The sequence below is a fragment of the Ahaetulla prasina genome, chromosome 13, assembly GCF_028640845.1.
Source record: "Ahaetulla prasina isolate Xishuangbanna chromosome 13, ASM2864084v1, whole genome shotgun sequence".
Lineage (NCBI taxonomy): Eukaryota > Metazoa > Chordata > Lepidosauria > Squamata > Colubridae > Ahaetulla > Ahaetulla prasina.
This window is the reverse complement of record NC_080551.1, coordinates 14,716,537-14,739,117: the sequence shown is the minus strand read 5'-3', so window position 1 is coordinate 14,739,117 and position 22,581 is coordinate 14,716,537. Positions and strand designations below refer to the sequence as shown.

Below are 22,581 nucleotides of genomic sequence, written 5' to 3'. Positions count from 1 at the left end.
AAATGGTACACAATACGTTGAGACTTCGTCGAAACGTCGCCAAGACACTTCCAATTTTATGCAGGAGAAAACCCGAATAACCAAAGACCTACATATATATATATATATATATATATATCTCACAAATGGTACACAATACTAAACACAATGTATGAAAGGCAAGCTATTGTTGCCAGATACTTTTACTATGCAAAAATCAAATTAAAAAAAAAAATCAGGTCCACCTTTCCTAAATTTCAAATCATGGTGGAAAGGTGAATTTTCATACCTCCTCCTATGGTATGTTTCCACCTTGATCCAGCAAGAATGTTCAGCCTAGGCCCACGGCATTCCGACCTTAAATAAGCTGTAGGTAGACATTCCCTATGAACTCTTTTGTGTCTGGATGTGGCCCAACGCAAGGTCATCATTTTAGATTGAATTGTCCAAAGATACATCGACTGAGTAGCAGGGACCAAGTGGGACAGCCTCTCCAAACTGAGAACGTTTCTTAAAAGTTGTTGAGGTGACAAGAGTATGGATTACGTTTTGCTGGGAATTGTGGGAAACCTGAAAGTAATCAGGTCAATCGGAAAGTATCCCCACAAGAGTTGTGGGATTCAAATAATTTAACAACCGGTTCTCTGCCCTAATGACCAGCTAGGTAGGTGTGGCTTGGTGGTCATGTGACTGTGTGGGCGTGGTCATCTCAACTAACATCGATGAGCGCTTCACCTTAGCTGTTATAATGTAATAAAGGTTAAGCAAAGAGGCAGTTTCTGTAAGCAGGGCAATAAAGATTAGGCTAGAAATAACACTAGAATGTTTCCTTCCCGCCTTCCTTACAGGATTAGCCCTGTAAAGTGGAGAGAAAAAAAGATTTCTTCCAACAACCGGTTTTCTGAACTGCTTAGAAAGTTAACAACCGGTTCTCCCTAATAGGTGCAAACTGGCTGAATCCCACCACTGAGTGGTACCCTCTTTTTTAGATGTCACGACATGGCACACCTCCCAAACAGGCATGGTACGGTTTATGGTATGACAATGCCCTGGTGCTTTGGTCATTTTGATAAAAGCATTAGGAATTCGCAGGTGACAATGTTTTCTTCTCTTTAGAAGAGGCAAAGGACAATAACTCTTTTAAAAAAAGCAACACTTGGCGAGGACTAATAACATGCAGATCTTTCCTGCGCGGCATTAATTCCTAATGAAGTGTGTACCGCATGAATATCAACATTTCCCATTTGTGCTGGAAACCTGGCTCGTTAATATAAGCACCCAGCAACTTATGCATTTCTTTGGGAACACAGCAGAAATAAAAACACTTAGCAGAATGAGCAGGCTGTGTGTGCAACAACGGTGGAATAATAGCAAATCTCCTTGAAAACAAATCTCTCCTTCCTCGTTAACCTCTTCAGCTTTCTAGTATATGTGGTACTTTGTTCAATAGTAGTAACTGTGAGAGGGATCTTGGAATCCTAGTGGACAATGACTTAAATATGAGCCAGCAGTGTGCAGCAGCTGCCAAAAAAGCCAACGCAGTTCTGGGCTGCATAAACAGTGGGATAGAATCAAGATCACGTGAAGTGTTAATACCACTTTATAAGGCCTTGGTAAGGCCACACTTGGAATACTGCATTCAGTTTTGGTCGCCACGATGTAAAAAAGATGTGGAGACTCTAGAAACAGTGGAGAGAAGAGCAACAAAGATGATTAGGGGACAAGGCTAAAGAAAAGATTAGGGGATGAGACTAAAGAAAAGACTCTAGAAAGAGTGCAGAGAAGAGCAACAAAGATGATTAGGGGATGAGGCTAAAACATGTAAAGAACGGTTGCTGGAACTGGGTATGTCTAGTCCGATGAAAAGAAGGACTTGGGGTGACATGATAGCAGTGTTCCAGTATCTCAGGGGCTGCCACAAAGAGAGCGAGTCAAACTATTCTCCAAAACACCTGAGGGCAGGACAAGAAGCAATGGATGGAAACTAATCAAGGAGAGAAGAAACCTAGAACTAAGAAGAAATTTCCTGGCAGTTAACAGTTAATCAGTGGAACAACTTGCCTCCAGAGGTTGTGAATGCTCCAACACTGGAAGTTTTTAAGAGGATGTTGGATAACCATTTGTCTGAAGTGGTGTAGGGTTTCCTGCCTAAGCAGGGGGTTGGACTAGAAGATCTCCAAGGTCCCTTCCAACTCTGTTATTTTATTCTATTCTATTTCTAGAGCCTTGTGACCCTTTCTCTGCTGTGCATAGTTATGGCTGTAAGACATCCCAGTCCCTACATTGATTCAATGACTCAAGCTAAAGCTAGAACGGAACCAAAAAATTGATAGTTAGACTGCAGGTTATGTTGTTTTCTGGTATAGCTGTACCCGGGAAATGTAATACGTTAAATCCAAATGCGCAAACTTTTCCATGCTACAACTCAAACCTAGTTTGCTAACAATGACTTTCCAAAGCACCAGAAGGCAAGGCAAGAAACAATGGATGGAAACTAAACAAGGTGAGAAGCAACCTGGAATTAAGGAGAAATTTCCTAACAATGAGGACAATTAACCAGTGGAACGACTTGCCACCAGAAGTTGTGGGTGTTCTATCACTGGAGGCTTTTAAGAAGAGATTGGGGAGCCACTTGTCTGGTATGGTGTAGTTTCTCCTGCTTGAGCAGCGGATTGAACTAGAAGAACACCAAGGCTCCTTCCAGCTCTATACTGATTGATGGATATTGAATGAATTATAGCTAGTTGACATCTCCCCAGAACACTAAGCTGTGAATCATGGTTTCTGAGCCACCTCCAGTCTGCACAAGACTCTAAGGCCAAAGTAAACAAATGTGCTTCCCATATCAGAGAAACTCGGCCATAAGTGGAAAGGGATACACTGCACATAAGAAGAACTTGATGGCAACTACAGCATGCTTTAAATATTTCAGCCGGACTTTGAAGAATCAGGATTCAAAGAAATAAAGGGAAATTTTCAATTAAGAAACATGGTGCACCAGCCCCAATCCTGGTTCTGACTCATGGGCATTCACATGGGAGGTGGGGATGACAACACGTGTACCTGGTTGCCCCTTTGATGTCATCACAGCTGTTCTCATCGGTGCCCTCAAGCATGCTTGGAATCTGCAACCAAATGAAAACATGGGTACTGCACACCGGTGCAATCAAAACAAAATAAATGATGAATAACCAAGATGGTAAAAACTGGCCCACCGATTTGAGTTCATTTAGGAACAGCCTTGGAGAACATGGTATTTGGATACCATTGAGGTCCATGGAGTTTTTGGTTGGTTTGTTTTTGGTTTATTATACATAGTCCTTGAACAAATATACAGTGGCCTCTGGAATCAGGCTTTCAATATCGTGTTTCCCTGAAAATAAGACCCTGTCTTATATTTTTTTGAACCCTGAAATAATAGCGCTTGGCCTTATTTTCGGGGAGGTCTTATTATTTTGGGGCATGTGGAGCAAGATGGGGCTCCTCTTGCCGTCTTACCTGATTTCCAGCTCTGTCTCCCTAACCCTAACCAGAGGAAATGGTGGCGACCGGCTGTGCGTGCGGTTAAATATTTTCAGGGAGGGCTTATTTTCAAGGGTTTATTTAAAGGGGGGGGCTTATTTTAGGGGGGGCTTATTTTCAGGGACAGCTTATTTTTTTTAGAGGGGCTTATTTTAGGGGAGGGCTTATTTTCAGGGAAACAGGGTATTTTGGCAAGGAACCATATGAACAACAACAAAAATATATCGCTTGGCAGAAATTTCCTAATATTTCAGACAAAAATTCTCTTTGGAGATCCTGCGAAAAAAATGTGCCCCTGTTCCAAGCCTTCTTCTGCACAACTGCCAAGCCGTCCATTACAAATTTCACTGCCAGCTAGCAGAGAACATAGATTCCATCACAACAGCTATAGATTGAAGTTACCTCTACTGCTTCCACTGAGGGAGGTCATATTCCTATGCCTTTCCTAAGTGTTAAAAATACTGGACACCAGCATCAAGAAAATGTCTAGGTGACAACATCCATTTCTGTGGACAAATCACAATCTGTTGTGATTTAGAGTTCGTCTGGATTTTTGCAGCTAGATCTGGTGGTCTTGGCCTGGCCAATAGCCAGGGCTAACTGAATACTGGGTAGTTCCTGGAGAAAATGACTCTATTCCCAGATGATGGATTTTGAATCCAGTTACTGTGATTGTTGCAAAAACTATACTATCCATCAAGTGTTTTGACTTGGTCAAATGTATGGTGTGAACACTGCCAATAAGCAGGTCAGTCTTGGAATTTAGTCTGCCCTCACATATGGTGCTTTGATCATTAATGGTTCACATGGATATAAAAGATCTCAGACGGTGGTTATACTGGAATAAAGGAATGGGACACCTGTTTTTCCAATAGTGGTTGCACTGGAATAAAGGAATTTTGGGACTGCAGCTTGAGGCTGGAATACATGAACCGTGAATTGGATATTGACATGCATTCTAATTCACTTTATTCCCTTTGGTTATCATTTCCATGGGCATCCCCTAAGAAGAGGTAGCAGATGACACTATATGTAGTATAGTGCGAAGTAGGCCTTTTGCATAATGGATGTGGCTAACACAAATGACATAATTTGCGTAGTTGGTTGATGACCTCCATAATGCACACCATGTCTTTTTTATGGTTTCTATCACACCTCCGTGCAACCGGAACAATCTGCACAACCAGCAGGCTATGGTTTGTGTTGCTCCACTCTGAACCTGGTTCAGGGTTTCAGAGTGAGCGAAAAGCTAGCCTTGCCTCAAACCCTAATCGAAACAATCGAAATTCTCGTTCCTAACTTAGCTGGGGTGCAGCAAAGAAAAGTTGAGAACTAGGGAGTGAGCTAGTTCTTATTCATACAACATATAACATAACATAATAACAGAGTTGGAAGGGACCTTGGAGGTCTTCTAGTCCAACCCCCTGCCCAGGCAGGAAACTCTGTTCTGTTGAACTCCTTCTGTTAACACCCTGAAGATAGCAGTTGCATTGGCCAGATTGCCGTTGATCCATAACTAAGTAGGCTGAACTGACAGTCACTTCACAAATTGTTTTGGAATTAATCCCGGTTGGCCATCAAGTTTACAATCAACAAAAATTTTTTTTGCAAAGGCCATCACTCTGCTAAACAAATAATTCCATCAACACTGTCAGACTATTTACTGAATCTGCACTACTATTAATTTTTTCATAGTTCCCATCACCAATCTCTTTCCACTTATAACTGTATGACTGTAACTTGTTGCTGGCAATCCTTATGATTTATATTGATATATTGACCATCAATTGTGTTGTAAATGTTGTACCTTGATGAAGGTATCTTTTCTTTTATGCACACTGAGAGCATATGCACCAAAACAAATTCCTTGTGTGTCCAATCACACTTGGCCAATAAAAATTCTATTCTATTCTATTCTATTCTATTCTATTCTATTCTATTCTATTCTATTCTATTCTATTCTATTCTAACACGCATCTCTTTGCAGATTCATCTTCCCAAAGTAAATTGTCTACTAAGGTGCACATTTTTAAAAAAAAAAATCAAATTCTTCTAAGAGATATGTATAAAGAATACAAAATATGCTAGTTGGCTCTCAAGGGGTTCGTATTGCTAATCTGATCCTGGCCTGCATTTGCCTAACATGCTTAACCTGGTGACTGGTTTAATCCATTTTGGGTACTGATGCAGTACCTTAGCCAGTTTGGTCAAGGTGAACTTGGTTTGCTATGTTGTGTCAATACCCAAGTCTTGATGTATATATATATATTTTTAAATGAAAACCTGGTGGCCAAATGCACACAGACACCACTGCAATCCTATTGGTTCACATTTCGAAAGGCACAAGATGTTTCTTACAGAAGAGGGATTCAAATGAACATGTTCAAAAAATGCATGGGAGAAGCACCACTTTATGCCCAGCTGCATAATTATACCTTGCCAACCTATGCATAGCCAGGTGTTATATACATATCTGAACCAGGGCTGAATATACATATTGCCAACAACGGTCCAAAATAAGCTTCGTATAGAAGGACTCTTATGACAGATGACCTGCTCCTCTGTACTAATGTGCGAATTATGACTGTTTGTTTCCATTGTGTACATCCACAATGATGCTACAGGAGCCAATCTTGGTCAGTCATCGGGACGAGAGGTTTTGTCTTCCAAACTTTTGGACGCATGCTGGAGTGCGCTGGTCTCTCTGCTAGAGAGAAGTTCCCCAAGGATGAGCTCCAGCACGAGTGTTGTGGTCCGTCAGCAGCCTACGGAGCTGGCAACGGAGTCGGACAGTGATGAGGCTGAGGTGAGGCCAGGGCCATTGGGGAATGAGGTGCAGACTCCAGAGCCTCCAGAGCCTGATAGTAGTGAGGCAAGGGGAACAGGAGGAGCCTATTCCTAATGCACGCATGAGAAGAGCTGCCAAAAGGCAAGAGCAGCTCAAGCAGAGAGGACAACTTGGGAATAGGGCCAAGAGTTGATTGGCCTTTCCCATAAGGCTTAAAACAGACCAGCACTGGTGTTTGAGCTTTGCTGGAAAACAGTGTTGGTATCTGCGTCTTCTGCTTCGCCTATGTCTTTGTTTTTGTGGCTTCTGGACATTTACCAGGAAGGGCCTTTGGCAGTTTGCCTAATTGGACCAAGGTTTGCGAGAGAACTGAGGAAGTTGTGTTGGGAGGCATTTGTTTTACTTTGAGTTGAATGACACTGGGAATGAAGTAATTCCCAGCTGCTCGAATAAAGTTTGTTTGCTTTTCCATGGACTCAGTTTATTACTACCAACTTGGGCCAGGGTCACAAAAATGAGTCCGACTCAGAAGACAAAACCTCTGGTCCCGGTGACTGACCCAAATTGATCCTGCAACCTTATATTCGCCTTCACGATGGTGCTACTTTAAACAGCCTCTTTCGACACGTAAAAGGAGCGAGGGGTGGATTTTTGTGGCAGTTTCACTTTCCTGCTTATAGTTCCAAGAATGCATCACAACCACAAAAACAACCCCCCCCCCAAAAAAACACACACCACTTCTTGGAAGTCATTCAATTTCAGATGGCCAAAGCAGGATGAAAGGAAGACATTTAGGTACCATTTGTGGAGGTGACCAAAAAAGAAAAGTCAAAGGACTGCGGAGCACATGCCAGGTTCTTTTTGGAAATGTGACATTTATGCAAATGTCTCCTTTCAGAAAGGGCTTGTTCAACACAACCTTTTTTTTTTGGTCTACAGCAGATGGCACTTGACCTCCATACCCTGGGATGATCTCAAAGGAACTTGTAGGGCGAGACCAGATTACAAACAGCCCTTATTAATTCCAAGGGTAGGAACACACAATCTTCTCCAAGGTCACACGATCTGTTTTCAAAACCTAAACCCATAAGGAACGTGTAACAAAAATGGGATACACAATACATTCAGATAGTTTACATTTTGGGAAACGCTAAGGGTCGCTCTCTGCTTGGTAAATGCATATTGTACAGGAATTAATAGTCATCTATATATAATTCAATATAAAAGTACAGGAAGTGGGGGTGGGGGGGAAAACTACCACTTTTTGCTCTTCATCCATTTCCAGTTACAGGGAGAGGAGAAAATCCACTTGTAAAAATTTAAACTGAGGTGCCTTTAAGTCTGCTAGGCGTGTTTGCTGGTTTAAAAGGACGTTGTACTTTTTTCCCCCTTTAAAATAAATACATTTTTAAAATAAAAAACACCTAAAATTCTTCGCATGCTTGCTTGTTGGGATCGTCCGACGTATCCTTCCCAACTAGTGGGAACATTTTTTGTTTTTTGCCATACGGTGGTAGCTTAAACATCAACGGGGTATCCAAAGCAAAGTTCTGTACAAGGCAAGTGTCGATTCGACCACCATGGGATTCACGATTTCATAGTACATATTGGAACCACAATGACCAAAATAACTGTACAGGCAGCTGCTGCAATTAGAGCAGATATTTTACAAACTTTCGCTCTTCGGAATTCGGCCTCCTTACGCTTTATTAACGAATCATATCCTGGTGTATAGATATCCTCCATCCAATATTCTAAATTGTTGGGGTTCAAAGATTCTTGAGTCTGAAAGTAAAAACAAACAAAAAGGGGAGGAGCATTAAAAAGACCGTTTCTCCATCTGTTAGATTTCCTCCCGTCTCTCCATAAATCATTCACTGCATACATCATTAGCTGGCTGAGCAAAATATGCTAACTTCACAATCTGGGTAGATCTGATCCAGCATGCTAGGCTAAAATATAGTTTGCGTGGTCCTTGGTGCTCTCTGAGCTTGGTTGTTTCTTTTTCTTTCTGTTTCTTTTTTCATTACCCAACTAGGTAACATCATCATTTCCTGACAGTTAGAACAACTAATCAGTGGAACAACTTGCCTCCAGAAGTCGTGAATGCTCCAACACTGGAAGTTTTTAAGGACAACATTTGTCTGAAATGGTATGGGGTTTCTTGCCTGAGCAGAGAGTTGGACTAGAAGACCTCCAAGGTCCCTTCCAATTCTGTTATTCTATCACTGCTGTCACTAAATAGAAACGATCCTTGGCTCCATATTGAGAAAGTATAATTTTATTAGAATGCATAGCCAGAACTAAGAATCATGCAGCAAAACCCCTAAGTTCAACTTTTCCCTCCTTTAACTGCCTCCAGTCACTGATTCCCCCCATGACCAACCAGGTTCAAGCAAGACGTTTTCAGAACGGTCATCTCAAACATAGTATGTGTGCAGCTGCATTCTTCTCCCAGTCGGGTGACCTTGAAGCAGCATCTCAGGGAGATACAACAGTTACTACTTTCGCTTTCCCCAAGCATTTTCCCCTCCCCCTCCCCAGAGTTCAGGACAGACTGTCACCTCATGGTAGTGAAGCACACAAGTAAGTGTAAAGTTGACAGGGATGTTTGCTGATGATGTTACCTAGTTGGATAATGAAACATCTGCACAAAAGCAACCACACTCAGAGAGCACAAAGGACACCATAGTTCAACCCTAAGCTACAAATATTCTCTTGTGTTCTTTTTTTACTGGTTTTTGTTGGTTTTCTTTTTCTTTTGTTATTAAAATGTTATTGTTTCTTTTCTTTTCTTATTAATGTATTGCATGTCATCCATCTAGAATTGTTTGGCAGTTGAGGTAGCCTATACATGAATTAAATAAACAGCATTTGTAAAAGACCAGATTTTTCCATTTCACTTTGGTCTCCTTGGCACTAAATAAGTGGAAAGATATCACAGTCTCCAAAATTCCTCTTTACTGAAAGAAATATAAAAACATTCATTTTCACCCAATGCAATGAGATGTGGGGGGGGGGAGAACGGGACGAGAGAGAGAAATAGGATTATTTATTTATTTATTTATTTATTTATTCATTCATTCATTCATTCATTCATTCAGTTTTTAAAGCCACCCATTTTCCAAGCAATTCTAGCCAACTAGGGTTAAAAGTATCAAATTGCAAAATAAGGTATCAATAAAAACACAGAGCACCAGAGATAATTAACTCCGGAAGTGCAGATGTAGTTCAGGTAGCATCCTGGCTCAGTGCCTGGGAGAAAATAGGACTTCAAAGACCCCTTACAAAAGTGAAAATAATTTATTCTGCACAAAGTTGTTGTGTTTGGGTAATCAAAAGACTGATTTAAAAAAAAACAAAACATCAGAGGGAATGAAGATCTATCTTATTGTCCCCTATTTCCAGAGATTCCCAGCATAGACTTCTAATAAAATAAAATTCAGTTATAATTAAATCTGATTTACAACCGTAGGCAGCATGATCTTATTGTATTTGTCCCCAATTGCAAACATTCAGTGCAATTCTCACTTTAAATATTAAACGTTGCTTTGCTTTTCCTTTTAAGATACATCTATAAGAGGCATAACGTCCCTGTATTGTTTAATTTTCAACCCAAATGGACAGAACTCTGGGAAAATCTAAAGGAGTGGATCAGTGGTGGGTTTCAAAAGTTTTACTACCGGTTCTGTGGGCGTGTCATGGCTTGGTGGGCATGTCATGGCTTGTGGGCGTGGCTTGGTGGGCGTGGCAGGGGAAGGATACTGTAAAATCTCCATTCCCTCCCCACTCCAGGGGAAGGATACTGCAAAATCCCCATTTCCTCCTGATCAACTGGGGGACTCGGGAGGCAGAGAATAGATGGGAGAGAGGACAGTCAGAGGTGGTATTTACCGGTTCTCCAAACTACTCAAAATTTCCGCTACCAGTTCTCCAGAACTGGTGAGAACCTGCTAAAACCCACCTCTGGAGTGGATGGTCCACCATGGATCTGAAGGCTATTATTATACTATTGTAATATTGATAGTAGCACCTTAGGCCAGTCCCGAGGGAAGAATGACTGTTAACGGGATGGAAAGGAGAAGGATTATATTTGAAAGCTTTCTGATTTATTCAAAAGAAAAACTCAGGCTGGCTCTGGCAGCGCAGAGGTAGGTAGCTCTACCATGACCATTCCCTCGACTCTCCTGTCCCCCCCCCCCAATTTACCAAGGTGAGCAGCTTGGCTCTTTCTGAAGCTGCAATCTCACACTCCCTTCTGTTGCAAGGCTACTTTTGCTTTTAATTCGGCAGCCTTGCTAAAAACGGCTGACAAGATGCCCTCGAGTCAAATCAGAGCAACACCTTGTGACTGAACCTTTCCACCGCTCAAGTCTGCTGGGGCTCCAAGGGGCTGATTAATTCTGAATCTTGACACCTGAGCAACAGAAGCTGCGAGAAGTATCTTGTCTATAGGGAGATCAAAAAGAAGATAACTGCAGTTTCAAAAAATAAAAATAAAAAAATAATCCACTCTGGAATTTAGGAAGACAGCAAACGTGTACACCTGGCAGGTCACCAAATGCAATCCAGTTCATCAGCTTTAGGTGGTTGCAAGGCCCACCGTCGGTCCATGAAAGCTTAGGTAGCCTCCAGAGGCCAGGTGGCTAGGAGTAGCCATTTTAAATCCCCACAAATCCAAGAGAAAAGCTACATTGATTGCGGGAAAAGTATATTAGGGCCAGTACTGATTCTACCATCACCAGGGCCCATCAAGACTCTGCATCCTGACATCCGAAGCCTCTTCTCAGGGTTATTCACCAAGAGCCCAAATCAAAACATGGACCAAATTTGGGCTTTAAAAAACGAATAGGGATGGCACAAATTTATTAAAACAACAATCGCAGTAGACCTTAAGACTTACATACTGCTTCCTAATCCTTTTCAGCCCTCTTTAAACGGTTGAGAGAATCAGCCTATTTATTTTTATTTTTTTTATTTATTTCGTCGAATACATATTAAATAATATATATAAGTATAAGCATGAATTGAATACATAAAATGAATACAATTAAAGGGAACATTAGGACAGGGACGGTAGGCACGCTGGTGCTCTTATGCATGCCCCTTACAGACCTCTTTGGTCTTATTGCCCCCAACAAGCTGGGTCCTCATTTTACTGACCTCGGAAGGATGGAAGGCTGAGTCAACCTTGAGCCTGGTGAGATTCGAACAGCCAAATTGTAGGCAACTGGCAGTCAGCAGAAGTAGCCTGCAGTATGGCACTCTAACCACTGGGCCACCAAGTTTCTTGAAACCTAAACATGGATCTCCAATTCCAATAGAACACTTTAACCCCCATGTTACACCGTCTCCCACACTTCATGACCAACATGCTTCCTAATTATTAAATTAACCTTTGATCCGGTTTGCAGGATGCATTAAACCCAATAGACTAAATTCACACAAGATGCAAAACCAGAATAGCAATAGCACATAGACTTATATGCTTTTACAGCCCTCTCTAAGCGGTTTACAGAGTCAGCCTATTGCCCCCCAAGAAATCTGGGTCCTCATTTTACTGACTTCGGAAGGATGGAAGGCTGAGTCAACCTTGAGCCGGTCAAGATCGAACTCCCGGCAGTGGGCAGAGTTAGCTTGCAATACTACATTTTAACCACTGTACTACCATGGCTCCCCCCCCCCAAAAAAAGCCAAGAAATAAACATGTGTCCTATTTAATAAGCAAGATAGAGTTCTTCCATAAGATCAGAGCTGGAAGGGGCCATCAAGGCTATGCAGTCGAATTCTGTGCTCAGTGGAGACGTCCAAATCGAAGCATCCACCCCTATCAAAAAAAAAAGACTCTTCCTCTGACTCTTCTTTTGAATACACGCTAAGAAAGAGAATCTGTCACTTCTGTTTAATATTGGTTCTATGGTTTTATCTGCTTTTATTCTTTCTAGTTGGAAATGGCCTTTTCAGAGCAACCCTAACAAGACTATTCTTCTAGGACGATAGAAGAGGCCATAGACGTCTCTCTGCATGACCCTCTTTTGATGCTTGAAGAGTCACACTGTATCACCTCTTCTGAAGGCTAAACACTTTCTGTTCTTTCTGGTTCTCTTCATCAGGCTTCGCTTCCACTCCAGCAATCTTCCCATTTGTCCTCCTCTGAACCTGTTTCTGTTTGTTGACTCCTTGTTAAAGCAGGGTGAAGCTCTGAAGCGGGTTCTCATTAATGTGGGCCGCGCTGTGGCTCAGGCTGTAAGAAGCCTGTTATTAAAACACAGCTGCCTGCAATTACTGCAGGTTCTAGTCCCACCAGGCCCAAGGTTGACTCAGCCTTCCATCCTTTATAAGGTAGGTAAAATGAGGACCCAGATTGTAGGGGGGGCAATAAGTTGACTTTGTATATAAATTTACAAATAGGATGAGACTATTGCCTTACACAATGTAAGCCGCCCTGAGTCTTCGGAGAAGGGCGGGATATAAATGTAAAAAAAAAAAAGTTGTGAATGCTCCAACACTGGAAATTTTTAAGAAAATGTTGGATAACCATCTGACTGAGATGGTGTAGGGTTTCCTGCCTGGGCAGGGGGGGTTGGACTAGAAGGCCTCCAAGGTCCCTTCCAACTCTGTTGTTGTTGTTGTTGTTGTTGTTGTTGTTGTTGTTGTTGTTATTATTATTATTATTATTAGAATAGAACTATTGCTGTGTTTGGATAGCCCTGTGGCACTGGGTGATGTTTCTTGATATCATGGCAATTAGTGGTGGGTTTCAAATTTTTTTACTACCGGTTCTGTGGGTGTGGCTTGGTGGGTGTGGCATGGCTTGGTGGGTGTGGCAGGGGAAGGATACTGTAAAATCTCCATTCCGTCCCCAATCCAGGGGAAGGTTACTGCAAAATCCCCATTTCCTCCCGATCAGCTGGGACTCGGGAGGCAGAGAATAGATGAGTCAGAATTTTTACTACCGGTTCTCTGAACTGCTCAAAATTTCCGCTACCGGTTCTCCAGAACTGGTCAGAACCTGATGAAACCCACCTCTGCCCTAACCCTAACTCTAACGCCAACCCCTGGTCTGTGAACCGGCACTGGTGCGCGGCATGCCAAATACCTGTCCATGCAAACAAACAACCCCCTCGCCCTTTGAGGAATCTACCCGCCTTGGAATTCTCCTTTCAATGGGTGCGTTACTCGGAACCCTGACACCCGCATCCACAGGCAACACATGAAATCACGGCCCCTCCAGTCCATGGGAAAAAAAACCCTTTCTCCATAGAATCGGTCCCTGGTGCCCAAAAGGTTGGGGACCGCTATCCTAGGCAGAAGCGGATCCTCAGGAAGAAGAAAGAAACGTCTCACCTGTAAGTCCAAAGAAGCCAGCTTCCCTTTCTCTCCCGAATTCCTTGTGTATTCCTCAACAGTCCACGAAGGCTGGACTCGTTTCACTTCCGCCAGCTCTGTCAAGCGCATGTCTGTGTAAAGAGGGTTGGTCTTCATATGGGATTTGAGTGATGCCGGATAAGGGTGTGGGCTAAAGACTTGCTCTATCAGGAAACCGTCTTTGGGTGGTTTGGAATGGCGATATGGCTGAGGGATTTCGTACTGCCGATCGGCCTGCAACAAGGTGTGAAAGTTGGGGTGGGTATCCTCAGAAGGCCCAAAGTGGATTCGGATCAGACAACAATGGAAAACATGCACATACGCGGGTTCTGAAGGGGTTTAGCACTAAGGGTTTGCTGTGCAAAGGAGATCTTGCATACGCGTTCACACTTTTTCACATTTTATAAACGTGCCCATTTTATACCCAAAGAGTTTGGAGTAGAGGTTAAGGCATCAGGACAAACAGGAGACTGCGAGATCTAATTCTCCTTTATGCAAAAACTCTGGCTGGCCAGGCTTTCTCAGCCCTAGGAAGGTAACAATGGCAAACCACTTCCAAAATTTTGCCTAGAAAACTACAGCGTTTAGCTGCCAGGAGTCAAGACTGGCAAACATACATAAACATTATACCCAACCTTTCATTGTTTTAAATATCTGCTTCATTAAACAGACATCATCATCATCATAGGAGTAACCTCATTATCTAGAAAAGCGTTCGAGACCTGTTACGGGGTGGAGTGAGCTCCCGCCACACACTCCGGCTCCTACCAAGCCAACAGTTTGAAAGTGGGCAACCACCAGTAGATAAATGGGCGCCAGTTTGGTGGGCACCTTTGTGGAGATGTGAAAGGAGCCCCCAGTTGGGCATTGGTGATATCAATGACAAATCCTTTCATCTTTTTAGTGCTTCAGACCAGTGGTGGGATTCAAATTTTTTTAATACCGGTTCTGTGGGCATGGCTTGGTGGGCATGGCAGGGGAAGGATACCGTACAATCTCCATTCGCTCCCCACTCCTAGGGAAGGTTACTGCAAAATCCCCATTCCCTCTTGATCAGCTGCGACTTGGGAGGCAGAGAATAGATGGGGGTGGGACCAGTCAGAAGTGGTATTTTCCAGTTCTCCGAACTACTCAAAATTTCCGCTACCGGTTTTCCAGAACTGGTCAGAACCTGCTGAATACCACCTCTGCTTCAGACATAGGAGTTTTACTATTAGGAGCTTATGAGAACATCTCAACTGTACTTCTATCCAAAAATGTGAATATATTACTGATTGAAACTGGAAGTGGGGGGGGGAAAGGAATTTACCTCTTTGGATTTCCGGTGCCAGTCTTTGTTTTCATTCCCACTTCGGTCTTTCATCTCTTCCTCTGTGATGCCAGCTTGGTTGGTATAGGTGATTGCACGCCAGTCTCTCGGGGAGTTGGAAATGCTTGCAATCTTAGATTCGGTGGCGCTATTTTCCTCGGTTAAAGATCGCGAGGATCGCCTGGTGAACAAGCTCTTTTTCAAGGCTTTGACACGAAGGCTCTCGCTGTTACTGCCACTGGCATCAGAGCAGCACCAGTCTGGGTTATTCTCCAGTTTGCCCCCATGCGACGAATTGTGACATGAGAAAATCCTAGGGGAGGTGCTGTCTTCTGATGGGATCTCACTGGTCAAGGAATTAAGATCAAGCTGGACACTCGCATTCTCTGGCTGCTGGATCTTCTGGTCCAATTTGTTTAGCTTCCCCAGGACCTGAGAAATTTCATCCCTGACTCCAGAGAGAGATTCCAGTTTCTTTTCGATTTCCCCAATCCTTAGGACTAGTTTGCAGACGCTGGTTTTCAGCTCGTCGTCTATGCTGCCAATCTCCAACCGAGACGCTTTGTCTAGGTTGCTGCCGGCGTTTCCATTGGAAATTTTAGCTAAATGGTGTTCGGGGGAGCTATCGCAGTCAGATTTGTGGATCTGAGAAAGGGAGCCAGTGCTGTTATAACAAGAAGATTGGATCACCCCTGTAGACCCTGAGACGCTCATGTCATCCAGAAATCTGAAAATATCACTAATGTCGTCGCTGACGATTTCAGAGTCATCATCTGATTGCTTCAAGGAGTGTCTCTCGCCATACTTGCTTTGGTTCGGGTGGGCCATCTCCTTGAATTTTTTGTGCTCCAGTCCGTGCCGATCTGTCTGTGTCCCAACGCTACTGGTTTTATCAACGCTTTGAAGCTGAACGGCAGTGCAGTTAATACTTTTGTCTTTAAATTTTTTGATGGGCTCGTGCTTGTCGACTTCTAAGATGGAGGGGATGTCCTTGGATTTATGCCCATTTGATTTGACCCCATAATTGGGCTGCATCATGGATTGCTGTTCTTTAGAGCTGAGATATTGCTGATGCCTCTCAGAAGCAGAAAAATTGGCCGGCTGGCTCTTTGAACTTTGATATTGCATCTTCTCTTCTGGCTGTTTCCTGTTGAAAAAAGATCTTTCAAAATCAGGTACTTCCTCTGTGTTCAAACTCCAACTCTTGACCGGCCAGGGAGTTGATTTGCTTGGCTTTCCCAACCATCGTTTGGTCTCTTGAGGTCCAAGAATAGTTGTTGGGCCAAAATACGTAGAAGCTTGGAGATCATCTAAGCTTTCATGCTTGGCACGTCTCTTCTCTGGAACAGGAGAATAAATTGGGTTCAAATACTGGTTACTGTAAGGTATTTCAAAGCTGTGGTTGAAGAATGTCTGCTTGGAGGTTTCCTTTTGGCTCGGCGGTTCCCCAAGCTCATCATCCAATTTGCCCGGCGGTGACATCAAGCTGGGCGAAATGGTGATGAGGTTATGGAAGTCTTCCTTGAAGATGTTGCGCTTCTGCATGCATGACTGCATCAAAAAGGGCTCGTCGCTTGGAATGAAGGATTCCTTCATGCTCGAACTGGGAGGCAGAGATTCCTGGTCTGAGATGGAGTCAGTTTCAATGTTCATGGGGAAGTAAGTGCTCTGCATTTCACAGGGGGGAGAACTGGCAATGGTGTAGGTTGCCAAAGCTTGTAACCGATCAAGAGAATCTGTTCGGCCTTTGACATCTTTATCCACCCCCAGCAAAATGTTCATTTCCGAAGTGGGTACGAATGGAGGGCAGTCTTTGCAATCCCCCTTTCTACATTTGGAGGCCCGCTTGCTGGAATAGCCCCTGCTGAATTCTCCGTCTTGCAATTCACAGTTCACCACACAGTCCACCATATTACACACTTCGTTGTCTGATCGGCAGGAGTCCAGCGACTCTTTTTTTCTCACTTTCTCCCGGGTGGTGGGCAGCTTCTCCTTAGCCATGCCCCCATTCATCTGTATGAGGTTGAAGATCGTCACAATATCAGCTGCAACCATGATCTTCTTTGACTGCTGGTTGTTGACGTTGCACCTCATTTTGTCTTTGAACAAAGTGGCTGGGAAATTGGGATCCAGGCAGGCCGTATAGAAAAGCACGCTCCTCAGCTTGGCCAGCTGGGACAAGTCAAATCGAGCACATAATGATTTGCAAAGGTCCTGATAGGAAACGGAGTTCTGCTTAGTGTCCAGTTCCTCCAAGATGTTCACCAGGAACACAGAAGATTCCTGATGGGCCTCCATGGTAGGTAGGAAGTGCTGCGGTTCTCTTGGAATGTTTTGCTCCGGTTCTATACTGATTTATAAAACAAAAGAAAAAAGAAAAACGTAGTTATCACGAGCCATTGCATCTCAATGATCTACTAGTGGCAGGCGAAGAGAGGGCATTGCAGGTACTGTAGGAAAACTATCTCTTCCAAGCTGTTCAAAGTTTCTCTTTTAGCACAAAGGGGCTCTGAACCTGCCTTCAATTGAAGACCTGTATACTGCACGAGTCAAAAAGAGGGCTGTGAAAATATTTACAGACCCCTCACATCCTGGACATAAACTGTTTCAACTCCTACCCTCAAAATGACACTACAGAGCACTGCACACCAGAACAACTAGACACAAGAACAGTTTTTTCCCAAATACCATCACTCTGCTGAACAAATATTTCCCTCAACACTGTCAAACTATTTACTATATCTACTATTAATCTTTTCATCGTTCCCATTACCCATCTCCTTCCACTTATGACTGTATGACTGCAACTTTGTTGCTTGTATCCTTACAATTTAAATTGATATTGATTGTTTCTTGATTGCTTATTTGTACCCTATGACTATCATTAAGTGTTGTGCCTTATGATTCTTGATGGATGTACCTTTTCTTTTATGTACACTAAGAGCATATGCACCAAGACAAATTCCTTGTGTGTCTAATCACACTTGGCCGATAAAAAATTCTATTCTATTCTATTCTATTCTATTCTATTCTATTCTATTCTATTCTATTCTATGAAAGATGATTAGGCAAACAAATCAGAATAGAATTTAACATGTTCTATGTCTCTTCTGAAGAGTTTAGAGTAATATCTATAGCTCCCTCCCTCCATCTCTATCTGTCTGTCTCTCCATCATCCATCCATCCCTCCATCCATCCACTCATCTATCCTTCTATCATCTCCCAGAATGTATCCCTGTACACACAGATCACAAAGCTAGCTTTTCAAAAGGCTACCGTCATTTTTCTTTTAAAAAAAATTATTTAAACGATTCTTTGAGCATGGCTGTTAGCAAGGCCAGAGCTAGGTGTCTTCTTCACTCAAGCTCATCTTATTGGACAACCCTTTCCAAGGGGTAGAGCTCAATTTAAGGATCTGCCTTCTGACAAATCGGTCTTTTGTTAACAGACACAATCTATTATGGTAGCCATTTTGTGAGAGTGTTTTTTCCCCCTCTCAAATGACTCCTAATCCTCTTATTGGGCCAGGCTACAAATTTATGTAAATTCATTATTTCAACCTCTGAATATGTCCTGTTGATTATGTCCCAGATTCCCCACCAGGAAATAATAAATAAAGCAACTTTGCTATTGTAAGAGGGCTGCAAAAATTCAGACCACTAGATGGTAGGCAAGAGACATAGAAAGCCAGCTCTTTGCTGCCACCTAGTAGCCATCTCAATTTAGTCAGCCTGGATATGGTTCTACCTTAGGGTAGAACCCTACCTTAGAGTTCAGCATTAATCCCATTTTACTTTGCAAGCTTCATATTTACAACAAAATTAATTTGCTTGCAGTTACCCTTTGAAAGAGAAAAGAAACAAAAAACAAAACTCTAACCTCCCTTTCCAAAATAGACCAAGCAATATTTGGTCAACATACGTAATGCGTTCCAATTACAGAATGAAAGATTAATTGAAACAATTGCAGAATTGCAAAGTATAAAATAAGGACACAGAACGGAGAAGCAGCTCCTATAAACATTTGTTATTAATTTGATCCAAACTTGGGACAATCATGTTTCAAACCTGTTCTCATAAGCTTACCCATTCCCCACTCTCTGAGAGCAAGCCTTACTTCTTCTATAAAATTGCCTGCTGACATATATGTGAAAAAGTAACTTTACCATATGTAAACAAAACCACCAGGTTTTCGCTACCGAGTTTGTCAAAGGAGGAGTCTTGGTTTTCCTAGATTCGTAATTTACGTATTGTTGTGTCTTGCCCGCCCTCAGAGCAGCCAGGGCCTTCTTACCTGCTCCCCAACACTGAGGAATGTATGCCTTCCGGCCCAAGTCCTGGCTCCATGCCCCCACAAACTGCAGAAGAAGGAGCATCTCCCTGCCCCAGCCCTGACTCCATGCCCAGGCAAACGGAGCAGCTAGACCCCTCCCCCTCCTCCACAGCAGGTGAGCCTGAGGAGGGTTTACTCCCAAGAACAGCTGATTGGAGTGACCCTCGCATCAGAAGATTGGAGAGGCGGAGGCAACAGAAGGAAGGGAGGGGCAGGCCTTAATGAGTGCTGAGTCATGGAGCCACACTCCATGGCCTATATAAAGGAGCTACTTTCTGGCAGTCTCTGAGTCAGGCAAAAGTCAAACTTATCTTGCTGAAGTCACTTACTGGTCTCCTGCCTGCTCTGAGGACTTTGCTAGGACTTTGGGCAGAGCTGCAGAGGCAAGCCTGATTCGGATTTCCCGGACCCAGCTGTCAGCGGAGGAGTGGGACACGACACGTATTTTACTATCAGTCTTACTACTACCAATGCTAGAATTCAGCACCTTATGCTTTCAAACACTTGAGCTCCATGCTCTGTAATTCAATGTTATAAATTCAATTCTATATTTTGGACTAAGGTTGTTGTTTTTTTTATTCCCCAGGTAGGGGTACAGGGTAGGGAAGAAGAATAGCTTGCTATCCGTCCTTATTTGACATGATTGAAACTGTATTTGTTGTCATGGCTGGGGTTACAACAAGGCAAAGATTAGTGCTGCAGTTTTCAACACGTTTGCTAAGAAGCAATGCTCATAGCACACACACACAGACACACACACACCAAAGGTACACAGAATTCAACTGAGCAAGCTAAATGTGAATCCTTTTGTGGGCCATCCCATGCTATGCCCCATCCGTAAGTGGTCTCCTGCTAGAAACACATATATACAGGTACGCAGGGAAAAAAACCCCACCAATATAAAGCAGTAAGGAAGACTCAGCCATTCTAACTGTACCATTCTGCCTCACTGTTTACATTCCCCTCCTTACCACTGCATCCAACGTAGATCTTTTCGCTAACTATACTGAACGCTCCGTGGCTGTCACCACACACGTACAGGAGTCATATTAGCCTTTTAAGTACCGTAATAACAAGAAATACCCCTCTGTCCTTCCGCCATCCTTCCTAAGGCAATGAAAACAGTTTATACGTTTCCTGGCTCAAAACTGTTCCCTGAAAACTGATATGAACAAGCTCATTCTTAGAATGGGGCTGAAAGCCCGTTCTGAGATAAACATGCTTTGCTTTGCTTGTCTAGAGATAGAGGAAGGAAAAAGAGTATACACACACATACACATATGTGTGTGTGTGTACAATTCAGGTTAAAATGTAGATCAACCAGAAAACAGACATTTTCTTGGTGGGGGAGGGGAGTGTTGTACGGTACCCAAACTGGTTTTTCGAAGGACCCCTCCTCTTCTTCCTCCTTCTGATCTTAACAGGGTAGGAGGGGAGAGAAACTGGAGTTTTGGTTCCTAGCGGTGTGTTTCACAAAGACACAAATACTTGGTTGTTGGGTTTTTCTTTCTTTCTTTCTTTTTTTTCTTTTTTGAATCTCTGCATTTCTGTAAATCCCAGGGCAGGTATAAGATCTTCTGCTGGCAGCGGTCTTCATGTGATTTTTATTCACTCTGTTCAAGCCATTGGGGAAACAGAAAGGAGGGGGCCCAACATAATTTGCTAGGGGCTTACTCATCAGCTCAAGTATGGCATTTACTGCAAGCCTGCAATTCCCTGCATTTGGGGGGCGGGAGGGGCCCGGGAAGAACCCTTAGGAAGCGATCTTGGCACAAGCAGTGGTGGGATTCAGCCAGTTCGCACCTATTCGGGAGAACCGGTTGTTAACTTTCTAAGCAGTTTGGAGAACCAGTTGTTGGAAGAAATCTTACTTTGTTTTTTTTCCACTTTCCAGGGCTAATCCTGTAAGGAAGGCAGGAAGGAAACATTCTGGTGTTGTTTCTAGCCTAATCTTCATTGCCCTGCTTACAGAAACTGCCTCTCGGCTTAACCCTTATTACATTGTAACAGCTAAGGCGAAGCGCCCATTGATGTGAGTGATGTTGAGTTGGCCACGCCTACACAGTCACATGACCACCGAGCCATGCCTACCCAGCTGGTCATTAGGGCAGGGAACCGGTTGTTAAATTATTTGAATCCCACCACTGGGCACAAGCATCATGTCTTTCTCTCAAGCAACAGCCCAAATCCAAAGGTTGATTCATCATGGGGTTTGGGGAAGGAAATTGCTTCTTTAAGTTTAGAATGTGTGGCTAACAAACTTAATCTAGACCTAACTTTCCAGAAGGAGAAGATTAGGCCAGGTTGACAGGCCTGGCCACATACTAGCTTGCACACATCTAGGCTATCCAACTTGGGTCTAGGCTGCTTTCCAGCTAGACCATATTGGCTCACTGTTGAGTTTCAGCCAAGTTTGAAAGACATTCATGGTTGGCCATCATAACGCTTCCCCTTGCAAATCACCACTTTTATGGAACACCTTGGGTAATCATTATTATGCATCAGGTAAGTAGGGGGCGAAGAAAGGAAAAATATTGACTGGGAAGAAGGAACCCAAAATTATAAGGGCCAACAAAAAGAGAGAGGAAGCGAGAGAAGCATCCAGATTTATGACTGCAGCACACATGCTTGCAACTATCCATCCAAGATCACTGGCAGAAGGAGGAGGAAAAAAAAACAAAACCCCAAACACAGCTTCACAACAGAACGGTTTGCAGTTCCAGCTATTGAAACATGCCCACCTTGTGGTTAATAAAAATGGAGGACCTTTAGCAGGGAACAAATGCAAAAGAACTCCAGAGCCCTTCGGGCTAAGGGTGCCTAAGATTGCTTCTCCCTCTGAGGTGCCTGCTGCTATGGGTCTGCTTCACAGGGAGGGGGGTGGGGCGGGGGTGGGAAAAAAACCCAAGGACTTTGTCCTGAGGAATTGTGAATTTTATTCCGCACAGTTTCTTTTGAAAGATTGTCTCTCCGCTTCTGTCTTTTTCCAAATTCTGAGGAGCTACATACACACCAACACCAACACACACACACCTCTCTATCTATTGTCCTAAAAACAAAACAACTAAACCAAAGCAACAGCAGGCTATAAGCAGTTTTCCCCCTCTGTGCCATCAATTTATCACTCGTCCCCATGGGGGCTTAGAGAGTACAAGCAGACCCAAACCTCTCTTCATTGCAATCAATTTGTTCTATCCAGTCAATCTCTCCCTCTCTCCCTCCCCTCCCTCCCCTCTCCTTAAGGAAACAAGGGAAAAAAGGTGGAAGCCAAATTCAGTGCTAC

General features: G+C 43.3%; 1 protein-coding gene across 1 annotated transcript; it reads right to left on the bottom strand.

Annotated features, from left to right (window-relative positions):
* Positions 1 to 7,876: 7,876 nt before the first annotated feature.
* MINAR1 (membrane integral NOTCH2 associated receptor 1) lies at positions 7,877 to 17,264 on the bottom strand. The gene is made up of 3 exons (XM_058156397.1): positions 14,967 to 17,264; positions 13,637 to 13,891; positions 7,877 to 8,074 (listed from the first exon to the last, which is right to left on the bottom strand). Exons 1-3 carry the CDS (start codon positions 17,262 to 17,264, stop codon positions 7,877 to 7,879), a joined length of 2,751 nt encoding a protein of 916 aa, XP_058012380.1.
* Positions 17,265 to 22,581: the final 5,317 nt, after the last annotated feature.